Here is a 16,700-nt window from a genome sequence, read left to right as displayed (position 1 = left end):
TAAATTATCAGTAAATAAAATAAATATAATGTTGAATTTATTGTTTAAATTTCTCGCGTTGATTTAAAAATCTTCACGGCGTTTTAAATCGTATCAAAGAGAACTAAACATTCAGCCGTAGGCCTTGTGCACACTATCAATAAATATCGCTAGAGGCTTAAAACTAACTTTAACATTTTATTTGTCTTATCTGTAAACTTATTTGATAGTGTGCAAAGGCTTTGAGGCTAGTGGAGGCTTACATTTTTTTTCTTAAAAAAAATGACAAGTTTAAAGTTATAAGCTCTTAATAAGCGTGTTGCTAGCGGTCTCAATGCACTTAATAAAATATATTTGCTCAATGTGAAGAATAACATCATATCACATAAGAAGCTTCCATTTTGCTAGATATTAGATGTACGACTTACGAATTAACCTGCATTTAAAAATAATATTAGATATTGTGAAAGCATAAATTTGTTTTCTCTATTTCGTAAGACGACTGGTTGACATTTTTATGTCAAGTGTATATTCAAAAAGCGTGCTTATTCTGAATAAAAAGTATTATTTTGTTTAAAAAAAAATATTTCAAATACAGAAAAAGAAAAATAAAGTACAAATCGTCAACTTTTCTAATTATGATTTTGAAACTGATTTTATAATTTTGAAGTTTTGATAAAAAAATGAAATGAAGCATTGTTTAATATTGTTTAAAGCACACTAGTTGATTATACCTCAATTAATATAATAATAAGCTCTTCACTATATATATACTTGTTGTTAAATACTAAATTATTCTAACATTTAGTTCTAAAAATTATGAACTTATATTATAACACATTTCCCTCATCAAAAATTATTTACTGGAATATAACTACTTTAAAGTTGCCGAATTTTTTAAGAAATATAAAGATCTCTCACTAATACTATTAACTCGAATATTTTTTGTAACGAATGACTATATCATTCAATTTGTGGTGTCTATTGTAAAAATTTGTGTTTCGGTGAAGCTCTAGAAATTATTATGTTGTATGTAAATTATTTGTTATAAATTATCTCATAATACAAGTAATACATGATAATTAATTTGTATAGAGTTCATCATGCATAATATAAGTCATACTGGCAAGCGTTTAATGTATCAACTGTAAAAAGACGTTTCACAATAATGTCATTTGTCAAACGTCTCGGTGCATTACATCTTAGATACAATGTATGAAGAAATAATTCTCAACTATCAATAAAATGTATATCATGTTTTTTTTTTCAAATATTTAAATATCAAAAAACCACATTAATTAAACTGATGTTTAAGTTTGTGTCTTTTTTTCAACATAATATTAAGTTGCATTACTTATGAATAGGAATATTTGAAAGCACTCTCTGGTGTAAAACTTCTAATTTTTTATATAACTCTTATACTGGTTCCTTTTATTGAATATTTAGCAAAACCTTTAAAAATACAATATGTAGCGAACAGTTATTGTGGTTACCAGCTTAATATCTTTTAGCAAATGATCGTTATCTTATCTCTAAGCAAACAGTTTAATTTTGTTCCTTGTGATTTTGAAGTTTGTTAGCGTTTGTTCCATTGTGTTATATTATTGTCTATAGCGATTTACATTTTGTAACTTGTCACAAATCATTCACAAATCACTGCCTCTAGTGTTATGAGAATTTATACGTAACACAAAACACCGTAAGACCTACTAAAACTACTTAATACGACATCCGCCATTGGTACAAAATAAATTTGTGATCAAATAAATATATTGAGAATGAAATATTGTTGCGTGCGAAACAAACTAAAGTGACACATCCATGTTTCATTTAAAAAAATTGGAAAGATCTATTTTAACATTAAAAACTATTTTTTCGGACAAATTGTAATGGAATTGAATATCTAAAATGTTACATATATGTAATTCATGAAGCTAAATTATATTTATCAAAAGCTGTGAAACTGTACTTAAATTATAACCACAGAGTATCTCAGTGTAAAATCGATTATGTCACTTTATGCAAATAAAAGTTTAAATCTTGTCGATATGTTTTATTTAATTTCTCCTGATTGTGTACATTGTACATCAACTAAAGTTGGAAATAAATGTTGGCATTAGTTGATTTAGAGATCATTTAACGAGAACGTAAGTGAATTATTGCGAGGATAAAAATCATCATGAACTGGTTTGAAATTTGATTTTGAATTGAAATTCAGTTCAGAATATTTAAACTTTGCAATTTAAATTAATCTATCGTTAATCGTTGTCGAGCTATCCAACAAGAAAGTAAAATGTTAAGAGATTGCAATTTTTGTTTTCTGGTGATGTATTAATAACCAACACCTATTGAGTGTAACGCCTGTCTAATAACTATTGATTTTGTAAATGGTTTGCTTAACGATATCGCAAGTCGAAATAAATACGACGACCAACTACAGCCAGCCCGGCTTTAAAAATAATTGTTAGATACTTTTTTTTACATAAATATAAGAATGCAAGTACATAAATACAGATCAATGTGTAATGTAAAATAAAATATTAGAAATTGATATTCATGTTTATTTTCTCATTTAAATATAATCCGCATTTTATTGTGTTATACATACATTTTAATAACATTTAGGAACAGTTTATAGACCAGTACAAAATATAATTAATTTATATTTATTTAAAATATTTCCAAGTTCTAAAATAAAAAAATATATATATAATTATTGAACTATAATAAAGAGTGACACTAAGAACTCAAGCTACAGCAGTTAAAAGATATTTATATCTACACGAATTTCATACATATAATAATTTAACACAGTTTCAAGATAGTTAACATACAAAACTTACTTAAAATAGGTACAGACAGAAGGTATTTAGGCTTTTATTAATTTCTATCTAATATTTTGCACTAAATTATATGAAACTTTTAACTGTGACATAATGCAATAATGTTATTATATATTACTATATTTAAATATAGGGATTAAAGAAACTTTCTTGACACCAATTTAAAAGATGACCTTTAAATAATATTTCATAGTAAATGCTCGGTCAATGAGTCCTTAACATGAAATACAATATATTACGTAATATACAAATATAATTTTTACTACTTCATACATGTACACTACTTTATAATAAAAACACAATTTTATAAATCACATATTACGTAATATAATTTATATCTAATATTAGTAATAAAAATCAACGAAAATATTAAATCATTTACAAATTCTACTTTGCTACTTCGTATTTTTATATTGAATTCAAATATTATCAATGACATTACTTTATAATTGTTTTAACTGTTTATATAATGGAACAGTAAAGATAAAATCTTAATTATAATTACATATACTTAATGACTTCCATTTACTTAATTAGAAATACATTTTAAAAAGTCCACTTCGCTTAAACTCTGTTTTTAATAAAACAGAGCTCTTTTCAGTTCTTTGTGGATCCACTGGGAGAGAATAGTTATTTTAAAATAATTTTTAATTTATTTTTTTAGAATTATATTTGTTAATTTGAAATTCATCACATTGAAAATTTTGGACCGTCATTATTCAATTGATAATCGCTACATACTAACAAAAACGATTAGTTTTGTCGTAAAGATGTCTTAAAATACATATTAAATAGTTAAACATATTTATTTAGTAAGTGCTTTCATAAATTCTAAATAAAATAAAATTTATAAAAAATAAATGCAATAGACAATCTTATAATTAATTAGGAGCAAAAATGCTGTATTATTTGTTATATCCCTTTCCATTTTTCAATGTTAAAGTGAATTTTGAAAATACTTAAGAAAATCGTTCAAAACAGTTTGGTTACATCGTTGATATTAAAGAACACTAATATTACGTACTTCGAATATAATTTATAATTTACTTGCCAAATTTAGCGAGGGTAGCTTTGCAGTCTCGTATGGTGTTATTGAGTCGTTCGACAGTGGCGGAAGTCTGTTTGGAGCCGAGGAGCCTTGTGCAGCTGTTGATGGTCGTGTAGTACCCGCAGACATTGTGGAGTATCCGGACTGCGCGGTCGCCGCAGACGTACAAGTATTTCCCAGCCGGATCAAAGTACATGTAGTTTATCAAACCTGGAAATTAATAGAATATATTAATGTTTTTTTTCTTCGACATAAAACAAAGACATTTGCATAATGTCGCAAGGTTAGATGAAGATTCCTTGACATAAAATATGTATTTATTTCTATTGTTCATTAATGTATTTGTAATCATATAATAATTTCCTTCACGGTGAAGGAAAACATCGTGTAACCTGCATATGTCTAATTTCATTGAAATTATGCCACATGTGTATTCCTACCAATCCGCATTGGAGCAGCGTGGTGGAATAAGCTCTAAACCTTCTCCTCAAAAGGGAGAGGAGGCCTTAGCCTAGCAGTGGGACATTAACAGGCTGTTACTTACTAATAATTTCTGATATATATATTTTTTTATTAATAACGATTAGAAGTATTCAATTGGTTACAAAAAATTTCAAGTCACATGAAAACTGTTTTGTTTTTCGAAATCTAATGTAAAAATTCCAAATGTTTATTTGATATAAATGCATTACAATCCCTTATTAAGAATCAAAATTCTATCATTTGATAAAATAAAATGAGACTCGCAAATCAGCAAATGAATTTTGTTTTTTAATTCGAATTATATTGAACGTAACGTAAAACTAGTAACTTGTTCCACGTGAACGGGATGTGCGATATTTTAAAATAACAATTTAATCTAAAAATAAATCTACGAAAAACATATTAGAATAATTAAACTAATTATATATAAAATACCAGTTATAAGAGCAAAAACACTATTCGTAGCGTTTTTATAATACATTAAAATAATGACAACTTTGTTATTAGTTCCTTTAAGTATTTTATTAATAATGTTGACATTGTTAAATTGAATACGAAAGCCGAGATAGTGTCTAGAACTCATTAATTTTAAGATCGCGGATTAAAACCGGGCAAGTTTAAAGTTTTTTTACAAGTTTCTTTTGGATGGGCGTGTACCACCTTCGTCTTCATCTACGCTTTCCATCAGGTGAGATGGAAGACAAACGCCTATTCCACTACAACTGTAAAAAAAAGTTAAATTTTTTCTTATTTCATTTAAGTAAATAATTCATCTGCTGCCTTAAACCTGTTAACCAGCGTAGGACGTCCTTCCACCTACAACCAGCACCCCGCAGTGCAGCGGTCTATTGAAATACGCCCCGAAATTAACCTTTAGACCTTTACCTAGCAGCTATTTTTGGACTACTACTATAAATAATACGCAATCGATTGAGACTGTTATCAATATGACGTCACTACCCTTGTCTCTTTGTTGTGTATAAAGCAATTATCTAAGAAGCATTACAAATAACACGTATTACATTATGATATTAATATAGTTAGTAAATAATCATTTAAAATTGTTTTTAAAACTAGTTGTTACCAGCGACTACGTTGAAAATAATGATAACGTTTTTAAATAATACCGTAATATATAGTAGCCTAAAATAAATTATTGTCTAGAGTACTATGTGCAAGTTATTTGTCTCACTGCGAAAAACGCAACAAAATCAGTTAAGCTATTTCGAAAATAATCCTGGAAAAACATAGACCACCGGATTTACAAACGGATTTGTAAAGGTTGGATTTCTATACAAATATATTCAAAATGATTAATAAAATTATACGTAAACAAATAATTCAATAACGTCTCCTTGCTTAATAAATGTGAAAGTATGTTTATTTGTCCTGCTTTCACGTCTTAACGCCTTAACTAATCGTTGCGAAATTTCGCACACGGATATATATTTGAAAACAGGTATATTTTTTTAGATATATTTTATGTATGGAAAATCAGTCTATGGATTATGCATAACTTTTGTAAATTATTGTCTCTATTAAGACAGTATATTGTCTATTATAAAACGACAACTGTCGACTTATGGACAGTCGTCGTTTTATGAATCTGGGGAGAAACAAATCCACACACCGATTTTATATATTATATTAATTATATCATTAGCAAATGGTTACACCTTTCATTAATAGACACCTACACACAATGATTAAAATAATATAGAAACACACACAGACATAAATGATAATAGTATTAATTATCCTAGTAAACGTTTAAACGGCTATATAGTTACAAAATGCTTTGTATTCTTCTTCCTAATGTCAAATTACTAATGACAGAAAGAGACCAATCGGTGTGTAACTAGTCACGTTAAGCAGTGTTTATTAGTAAACCTGTGTCTTTATACAAATATTCGATGTGAAAACATGAGGAATGAGGAGTGTGAGATTTTACATAGTTAAAGTTTATATGAAAATGTATTGCAGAGCTAAAATTTATATATGTTTTGAAATCTCCTTTATTTTTATTTTTTTTTAATTTTCATTCTAAAAGGAAAACAAAGCTAAATCCGAGTTTTTCAAACAACTCGAGAATTAATTAATAGCATCTATAAAAACCGGTTACATAAAGTTATGCTTCAATTTATATTAATGTCAAGTATCATTTACTTATCAGCAATGAATGAATTCACTGGGTGCTACGGCTTTGTGCAAGCTCGTCTGAGTAGGTACCACCCACTCACCCGATATCCTACCTGTAAAAAGCAATACTTAATATTGTTGCGTTCCGGTTTGAAGGGTGAGTGAGCCAGAGTACCCAAGGTCAGTCGGTGGCGCATAGACGATGTAGGAAATGATTAATATTTCTTACATCACCCATGTCTATGCCGGTTGTGACCACTTACCATCGAGTGGCTCGTTTGCCCGTCCATTGAATAGCATTGCACGAAAAGATACATAATTAGAATAACAGATAAATACTAGTTAGTAGATACTGTTGTTCGAACTTTAATAGGAGCTTGTTGAGCAGGGCGTGCTACAGTATTAACCATTCACAAACGCTAATTTTCCGCGGCATAAATGTACGGTTCTTGCGATGCGGTTAACGCACTGCTGAAAACGCGTCACTAAAAATCATACGATACAATAGAAACATGCTTTACAGAACACAAAGGTATAAAAAACATTTAGAAATAATTGTTGCAAAAGTATTTTCAAAAGATTGTCTTATAGCTAGTCTTCTTATGTTATTACTATGCTAAATTAGTATAAGTATAAACAGACATATATACAATACTAGTTTTCTGCCTGTTAACGAAGGGAGGTCGGTATAAGGTAAAATTTGTGTGTCTTTCCTTAGAGTTCAAGCTTGCTTCATACCAAATTTCATCAAAATCGGTACAGTGGCTTAACCGTGGAAGCATTTCGCATTTCTAATATTAGTATATAGATATAAAATTACAAATACACATACATACGACAGAAAATAAATTTTATTTTTAAATCGCTTAATTTATATAAATCAAAGATAATAACATCAATTGAATTTGAAACAGTTCAAATCGATGTCAGTAAGCGATTATCTAAATCGATGCGGGCGAAGAAGCGAGATAAACCCAGTTTCTAATATATTTAACCCAGTATCACGTATTATGCTAGTGTGTCAAGGAACGTTTAGCAAATGATCTCATTATATAGATATATTTTTTAATCCTAATTTATTTTACAATAACCATTATGAAATCATTCAAATGATATTAAAGCTAGAAATTGTCTTTTCTTTATTTTATTTCATTATATTTTCTTTAAGTTTATTCGGGCGATTTCATAAAAAAAAAAATCAAACAATAAAAAAAGTTCAAACTACAGGCAAGTTGATAAATTTTCAGTATCGCGCAATAATAATACAATAAAAAGCGTATGTACATAATATGTATAATGTTTACATCACATAAGATACTTTTTTCATTGCATACCTGACAACAGCAGTCTACCGCTGTATATACACTCGATCAATAAGGACGTCGTCGTTCAATAATTCAGTTTCCAACAGCCTCGAGACGAGTTAAAAATATTCGTAACTTGAATGACTTCGACACAAGCTCTATTGAATTATTTACATTCCCATTTATTCATCGTATAAATGCGTATTACGTCATGTATTTTAATTAATGAATGATAATTACTGGGTATCGTTACATGGACAAGTTCTCGTTTAGATTACGAACAATTTCAATTGATCTCGTATAACAGAAAATAATAGTGTGGTGAAAATCATACAGTAACAGCCTGTTAATGTCCCACTGCTGGGCTAAGGCCTCCTCTCCCTTTTTGAGGAGAAGGTTTAGAGCTTATTCCACCACGCTGCTCTAATGCGGGTTGGTAGAATACACATGTGACATAATTTCAATGAAATTAGACACATGCAGGTTTCCTCACGATGTTTTATCTTCACCGTCAAGCACGAGATGAATTATAATCACAAATTAAGCACATGAAATTCAGTGGTGCTTACCCGGGTTTGAACCCACGATCATCGGTTAAGATTTACGCGTTCTAACCACTAGGCCATCTCGGCCATCTCGGCCAAAATCATAATGAGGACGGAATTCATCTTTATATTGAAATTTTGAGTAACATAAATAACAGCCATATACCGGCAAATATCTCTTGGGGCTGAAGAAAAATCTGGTGGCAGAATTTAATACAGTATGAGATGAATTATAATATAAAGCACATTAAAATTCAGTGGACAAGGTTGGAACCAAACTACGGTTAAGATTCACGTGTTCTAGCTATTGGGCTAAATCGACTCGCGTTAATAAATTATTTGTTAGTGTAATATTAAAAAAAGTCTGTCGCATTCGTTTTAGAAACTAATAATAATTGAAGTTTGATATTTAAAGCATAAAATATTATTTTTTGTGTAAAAATCTACTGACATGAACGATTGAGTTATGTTTTTTTTTTTTTTTTCAGCCTTTTGCCGTCCACTGCTGGACGAAAGCCTCCCCCATAGAACGCAACCATCCCGATCTTGGGCAGTCCGCATCCATCCCGAACCTGCCACCTTTTTTAAATCGTCGGCCCATCTTGTCACAGTTAAGATTAACAAATATGTTTGACGTCACATTCGCGGAAGACAAGAAAGACAGAGATGACTTGAAAACACTTGTATTACAAGCTGTCGCGACACCCGCTGGCTAATTATAACTACGCTAATTAGTAGTACTACACGTAATTATAACAGATAACGAATAACGAATATTAAGGTATTACGTGTTTGTACATTGTAATAATAAATCAGCTTAAAAATATATATAAAAATGACATGTATTTATCAACAAATTTTAATATTATACATAATATATTGTTTTGTTCAAAATTTTAGACTAAATATGGTAATTACGGATGGAAATTAAATAGAGGTTTACAATGGACTTGATGAAAACTTTATAAAAAGGATCCCGATAAAATTAATATTGCGTCATGAGTCTAACCTCGTAATAAATGACATTTAAGGAAGCCATTCGACTGCTCGTTGAACTGAGAAATTTCCTCAAAGTTTTCCTTTTCTAAATAACAACAAAGTTATATAATAAAGAAAAAAAAACAATTTCATTATAAATTGTACGAAATATAAACAAAAGTTTGCTAAATTAACATTAGATACTTTATACCGATTATTTAGCCGAGATGGCCTAGAGTTTAGAATGCGTGAATCTTAACCAATGATCGTGAGTAAAACCCTGGCAAGCACCACTGAAGTTTCATGTGCTTAATTTGTGTTAATAATTCATTTAGTGCTTGACGGTGAAGGAAACAATGTGAGGAATCCTATACGTGTCTAATTTCACTTAAATTCTGCCACATGTGTATTCTACCGACCCGCATTGGAGCAGCGTGGAATAAGCTCCAAACATTCTCCTCAAAAGGGAGACCTCCTCGTTTATAAGCTGTTACTTTACTTTATAACGATAATGTTTCGTTGTTTAAAAATTTATAAATCATTTATTAGTGTATTATATTTAAAACGTATTAACAAATGAGTTTTAATTGTCTGCATGAATAATGGAATGGACTTTATTATCACAGAGTTCTACACGAAAATCTCTTGACGAGTTTATATGTATACGTAAGAAATATAAATATAGTGCAGATACGTCAGGTTATGTTGACTATTCAATCAATTTATTTGTAATTTATGAAATCGAGGTATAAAATATTATAATTTATTCACATTTTAATAAAATATAATATCAACGCATAATTTTCAAGGCATTAATACAATTCCGTTTTGCCATCCATCTAATTACAATATATTTCGCAATTAATTATCTGCCTAAAATATCACTGCTTTAGGAATTATAGACCGTTTATTTTCATATCGTAGTTTTAAACTTGGAAGACAAGTTTTGAATTAGGATAGGACCTACAACATCTACAAGATATATATATATATCTATATCCTGGGATATTTTCCACACACGGCCATCTGATCCTAAATTAAGCTTGTACAAAGCTTGTACTATGGAAACCAGACAACTGATATACTTCATATACTATTTTCTTTTGTAAATACATACTTATATAGTATATATATATAATTACACCCAGACTCAGGACAAACAGACATGTTCATGCACACAAATATCTGTCCTGGGTGGGAATCGAATCCACAACCTTCGGCGTGAAAGGCAAGCATCCACCAACCAAGCCAACCGGCTCGTCATTATATATATACATGTTATATACAAGTTATGTATGAAATAATATATCTGTCTAATAAATAAGTCAACATTTATATATAAAAAATGCAATATTTATGATCCACCTCCGTGTTACAGTTTTTCGTGATAATAAACACGAATGTAAGTCGACAAGTGCGCGGGTCACGACTATGATCCAGGATCTATTGAGACAGATCCTTATTCCGTGTCATGTTTGTTTTAATGATGATTCATTAAGCCAGATGCACACTATAAGCAAGTACACTACAGTACACTATAAGTCGTATTACATGATACGATAAATCAATGTAAAACGTTGCGATATGCTCATACCTTTTTTCAGGAATAAATGTTCTTGTAACAAAAATTTTAATACAAATAAATCAGCTTTCATAATCTATATTATATCAAACTATATATGTTTGGTATTCTGGAGTCACGAACAGCGTACTATTTTAGTTCATACTATAGACTAGTTATCGCTCGGTGATCGAAATTCAAGACGATAATCATTATTGAAAATTAAAAGAAAACATTTATAAATTTTCACGTTTCGAACTATATTATTTCTATTCTTATTTTAAAATGATTTTATTGATAACGCGAGTTTTAACTCGTCAATTGTATCACGACAAAAAAGAGAATTCACAACGACAAAGAAGAGAAAAGAAAATTCGGTAAAAAGATACCGAAGTGTTTTGTCTTTGTCTAAATATATAAAAGAGAATCCAATAAACAAGTGGGTGATTCGGTAACATATAATATTACCTATATAATACATTCGCTTCCGGGAAGTGAAGAGATCGCTTCAATAATTATTGTATAAAAGTAATATGTATTTCCTTTGCTATTTTTTAAAACAATAATATCGTGAAGTTAATATTGTAGTTGTTTGATTTGTTTCCAAAGGTTTTATTTTGAATACAATTGTATTATTAATGTAACACGCATTGTTATGATATAGAATTTGTGTCGAAAATTGTAACGGTTCTAAACAAACAAACAAATAACTTGACGTAACATCGATATTAACTGAATATAATATTCATGAACTTATAAATTGTTTTTTTTTTTTTTAATTGTATATTCTACTATATTCATGTCCTATCGCAGATTAAGATGTAGAGGTTAAGTGCGAACCTTAACTAATAGCTAAATATTTCGTTTACTTGGACGATCGACTAAAACACAAAAGTGTTTGCAGGAACTAGACGTAAACAGGTACCAAAAGTTACGTAAGCTGAAAGGGGAGGAGTTTCATCATTGTGATATATAATAACACAAGATCAATAAATAAACCTTTTTGAGTATAATAAAAGGTTAATTCATAAATTGGTGATAATTAAAAGTTTTTACATCTCTACAAGTTTAATTTTTTTTTTTTTTGAATATTGTATAAACTTCGATTATTCTCTCTTAAGGGGATCATCTCGTACATTTTTTCCCTAGATATAATTAATTTGAAAACTAACCTGTGTAAACATTCTCGACGGTGTCATAGAGATTGCCGGTGTAAGTGTCGTAGAACTCGACATTTGAGTCCGAAGAGACCGCTAGTACTTCTGCGTTCGGTGAGAGTGCTATCTTCGGAGGATTAGCCGTCTGTGTATATGTGCCCGTCTCTAGGACATGTGGGGATTCCCCGCGGGCATATTCAACTGAAACAATATAATAATAAAATTAATAAATATTTTTTTTTAAATAATCATTTAGAAAAACCGTTAAGTCCGACCTAGGGTTTAACCCTTAAAACTTGGGATCTTAAAATAAATACCTCCCAATAACTAAGCTGTTGCTTTGGTTTATATGGAAATTTGATGGTAGCCAGCCCTTGACGTTTTTTGCAAACTAGTTATTTTTAATTTAAATCTGATGTTTAGTAAGGTTGCAAATGGAAATAATTTAAGCTAAGATGCTTTTCTTTATAATGTCATGTTCTGCTATGAAGGTTTGTGTCACAGTGGAATAATGGTACGCTTGTAACCTCGTAACACGCATAGGTTAGAAATACCTTACGCATCTTGTAATAGGAATTCTTATTGACAGCGGTTCTGTTTAATCATTTCAATATAATGATTACGTGGCTTAAGATTTGTACATACAAAATATTCGTTATAAGTCGTTTGTTATAAAAACTTTTCAATCGTCATGTTACAGTTTTAAATTGAATGTAAAGCTTCCAAATGTAGATACAACGGAGAAAAGCCGACAAGAAAATCAGTAGTTAAAGAATTAAGACTCCACTTTTATAATCTATACTATATGTCTATCTGTTCCGCTTTCAACACTGAAACGATTTTGATGAAATTTGATATGAAGCAAGCTTGAACTTCAAGGAAGGACATAGGCTGCTCTTTTAAGCCTAACACCTGCCTGCCTAACTCGCGAGCGAAGCTGAGAGCAGAAACTATTATAAGTAGTAGATATTATAGAATTAATCACATCGTTACACGTAAGCATTGATTAAATTGTTAAAGACTCATGTAGTAAGTACTCATTTATTGAAACGAATAATCTAAGCTTAAAACCAGTTTAAACCAGTCTAAGTAGGACATTAGCGGTTTATTTTTTTGTTATTTAATAAATATTTTGATGACTAAGAATATTTGCGTCATTAAAATTTCGGTTGGCAATTACAGCGCTTCTAACGGTACTTGCACACTTTCAAATAAACTTTGTCACATTTGTTACAATTTTAAGTGATCCTGAAACCTCATATGTGAGTAAGTATATTGTGCTACAGCGTGATCAAACAACGATTCTCTTGGGATTGTTTTCATAGCAATTCTTTTAATGGAAAAGTTTTATTTATTTTTTAATTTACCCAGATTATAATTTAACTTTCATCACTTTCATCGATATGTATATGCTTGGTATGAAATAAATTAGCTGAATTATTTACCAACTACAATTGTATTGATATTTAATACCATTAAGTTTGTTTTTTTTTTTTATTTAAACAAAGAACATACACGTATACATACATATATAACGCTTTATTTTATAACAATTGAATAGATTGGTCACGAGTATTTCTTTCTAACTTTAAAAAGACGTATTAATATAAAACTAGTATAAGTAAGCCCCAAAAGAGCGTAGTGAACATTAAATAGACGTTTTTTTCATTTAAACAACTAACTTCAGGTTGATATTGTTGTGTTCCGGTTTGAAGGGTGAGTGAGCCAGTGTAATTACAGGCACAAGGGACATAAAATCTTAGTTCCCAAGGTTGGTGGCGCATTGGCTATAAGCGATGGTTGACATTTCTTACAATGCCAATGTCTAAGGGCGTTTGGTGACCACTTACCATCAGGTGGCCCATATGCTCGTCCACCTTCCTATTCTATAAAAAAAAAAAAAAAACTGCAATGTCTCTTTAATTTTTTTCATTCAATTATTCGGTACCTCTTGCACTCCATCTATTTTATGTTGACGAGACTACGCCAGAAACTTATACGCAATGTGAAGAGCATGAATGGTTTCAGAAAAATAAGTACATACTATATATTGAGATCGGTTTTTTTTTTACTAAGTTAAGATGTTAAACGCGCAGATATTTCATTTACGAGAAAATACTTCTTTTGACGATTGTAAAGAAAATAGAAAAGTACATACATATTTTGTAGATTTATTACTTTTTTTAATAAGAAATTTACTTTTAGTACCTTCCGCATTGGAAGGTATTAGAAGTAAGTACATTCCAGTGAGTCGAAATGACGCAGTGGTTTGGACACGTAAATCTTAACCGAGGATTGCGGGTTCAAGCCCGGGAAAGCAACAATGAATTTTCATGTACGTTTTTTGATTTTTACTTTTAACATTACTAGACTTTTTTTCAACGTTTGGAGTTCTATAAATAAAATTGTATATCTGGATCAATTTCATGTAAAAACAATATACACGTAACTAAGATTGCCACATTATAATATACTAATTAAAGTCGTATTTATATATATATATATATATATATATATATATATATATATATACTATTTTTAATATAAAAAAAAATATTGTCTATTTTATTAAAAATACTAAAAAATAATATCATTGGATAACGATTTCTATATTAACAACATCCTATAGAGCATCCTTTAAAGCAACATCCTACTTATAGTATAGACAATAATTGAGAAATTTCAATTTAATTAAACAGTTTCTAAATGTTTATTATTGCGTTATCGAAAAGTTTAATTATTTTTTTTAAATATTTTAACAGATGTTGTTTTAAAGTAAATTTTAACTATTTAAATATAGAATACTTTATTTATATATTAAAAATTATACAGCTATAATTTATATTTAAAAGGGCACTACAATATTTACATTTATAATGAGTATAGATCAAATAGTAAAAAAATAAGACGATGTCTGTCTGTCTCCGTATTTCAAGGTTTATCTTGATTTATAAAATCATTTATAATCTATCATTAAATATGTAAAAATAAAATAATTTAAACTGTTAATGAGCCAGTGAAACTACACAAGGGACATAACATCTAATTCCCAAGGTTGGTGGCGCATTGGCGATGTTCCTTATGAACTATTCATATTTCTTACATCGCCAATGTCTATGGGCAGTGGTGACCGCTTACCAATAGCGCGGATTCAAGTGCACAATTGTATGCAAACACAAGCGCACTCTCTATTGGACGATAATCCGATAAAATCGATAGTGTTAGGTTTGCTGTCCCCATCTGAGTACGGATATAGATACAGTGGTGTACAAAAAAGTATAAAGTAAAGTATTCTTATTTCATAAATACGGTTGTTACGTTTTCGCAATGGGAGAGACCCGTCGCTGACGTCATACTACGTCGCACATAATACAATGATTTCCAGTTAATGGAAAACATTTAACATAAATATTCGTCAATTATCCTGTTAGCAACGACGATCTTTCCGTTATGAATCAGTTTAATAAAATATGTTTTCTATTTAAAATGAACAAGCAAAACCAAAGCCTTAGTATAAACACAATCTATCGAAATACAGAACAACAAACTGCTGTATTTTTCATAATTACATGAAAGTTTTGTGTCTATTAGTACGATATAAAATAAAAATAGGAAAAATTGATATTTTTAAATTAATACTTTAATTTGAACTATTTATTTACCCTACACTAAATATTTTAAAGTATTTATTTTTATAGTATACTTATTGACGCTCGTTACTCACAGGTCATGATCTTTAGAAACCACTATGTGCAATTAACGAAAAAAAACACGGCAATAATATTTTAATTTCATATTTGGTTATAATTTCATAGTAATAACGCATACGATGCAATCATCAGAATGCAATTACAAAAATACGAATAAGGAAACGATATTTAACCGGTTACAAATGAACGTCCGCAGAAAAAGAGGAATCTCATACAATAATTACATATTCAAGATGTAAAAGAAGTCAAGTTTTTTTAGTTATTGGTAGGAGGACGGGCAAATAGTACGCCTGATAGTAAGTGGTCACCAATGCCCAAATACATTGGCGATGAAATATTAACCAACACATACATCGCCAAAGCGCCACCAACCTTGGGAACTAAGATGTTATTTAGGTTGTGTAGTTACACTGGCTTAGTCACCCTTCGAACCGGAACGCAACAATAGTAAGTATTGCTATTTTGCGGTAGAATATCTGATGAGTTAGTGATAACTACTGGGTAGTTATCACTCACTTGCTTGCACAAAGCCTTGACACACATCAAAAGATAGATTAAAGACGTATTTTGTAATATAAAGAAATTGAAATGAAAGGTAAATTTTCGCAATTTTAATGATTATTTGCAAAACCAATTTGCATGATGCAACAACACATATTATTGGCATCAATGCGGAGGAATTTCATGGCATATTACACGGCTGTGGGCATTAAAGAGGAGAGATGCAACCAGTTCACGTCGACGGAGTTTTTTTTTCTGGAAACGGTCGGGTTAACGCACGTTACGTATAGGGTTGCTAACTAACTAATATAATTAGAAAACGATGTAACTCCCAGGTTAATACGTTACATATTTTATTTATGTACATATCTACAAAAGATTGAGCAAATAATAAATAAATATATGTAAATTGTAAAAAAAAGTATTTTTATGGTATCATAGAGAATATTTTT

At 29.9% G+C, this 16,700-nt stretch overlaps 1 protein-coding gene across 1 annotated transcript in view; it reads right to left on the bottom strand.

Annotated features, from left to right (window-relative positions):
* Positions 1 to 2,699: 2,699 nt before the first annotated feature.
* The window catches only part of LOC126774001 (transducin beta-like protein 2), a 70,295-nt gene continuing 56,294 nt past the window's right edge, over positions 2,700 to 16,700 (bottom strand). Inside the window, exons 5-6 of the mRNA XM_050495286.1 lie at positions 12,053 to 12,238; positions 2,700 to 4,080 (exon numbers count right to left, since the gene is read on the bottom strand). Coding sequence (XP_050351243.1) covers positions 3,866 to 4,080; positions 12,053 to 12,238 — 401 coding nt within the window. The 3' untranslated portion in view covers positions 2,700 to 3,865. The remainder of the gene's footprint in view (positions 4,081 to 12,052; positions 12,239 to 16,700) is intronic.

This window comes from Nymphalis io, chromosome 15, assembly GCF_905147045.1.
Source record: "Nymphalis io chromosome 15, ilAglIoxx1.1, whole genome shotgun sequence".
Taxonomy (NCBI): domain Eukaryota; kingdom Metazoa; phylum Arthropoda; class Insecta; order Lepidoptera; family Nymphalidae; genus Nymphalis; species Nymphalis io.
Note: the sequence above shows the minus strand (reverse complement) of the source record. Positions and strands in the feature narration are given on the sequence as shown.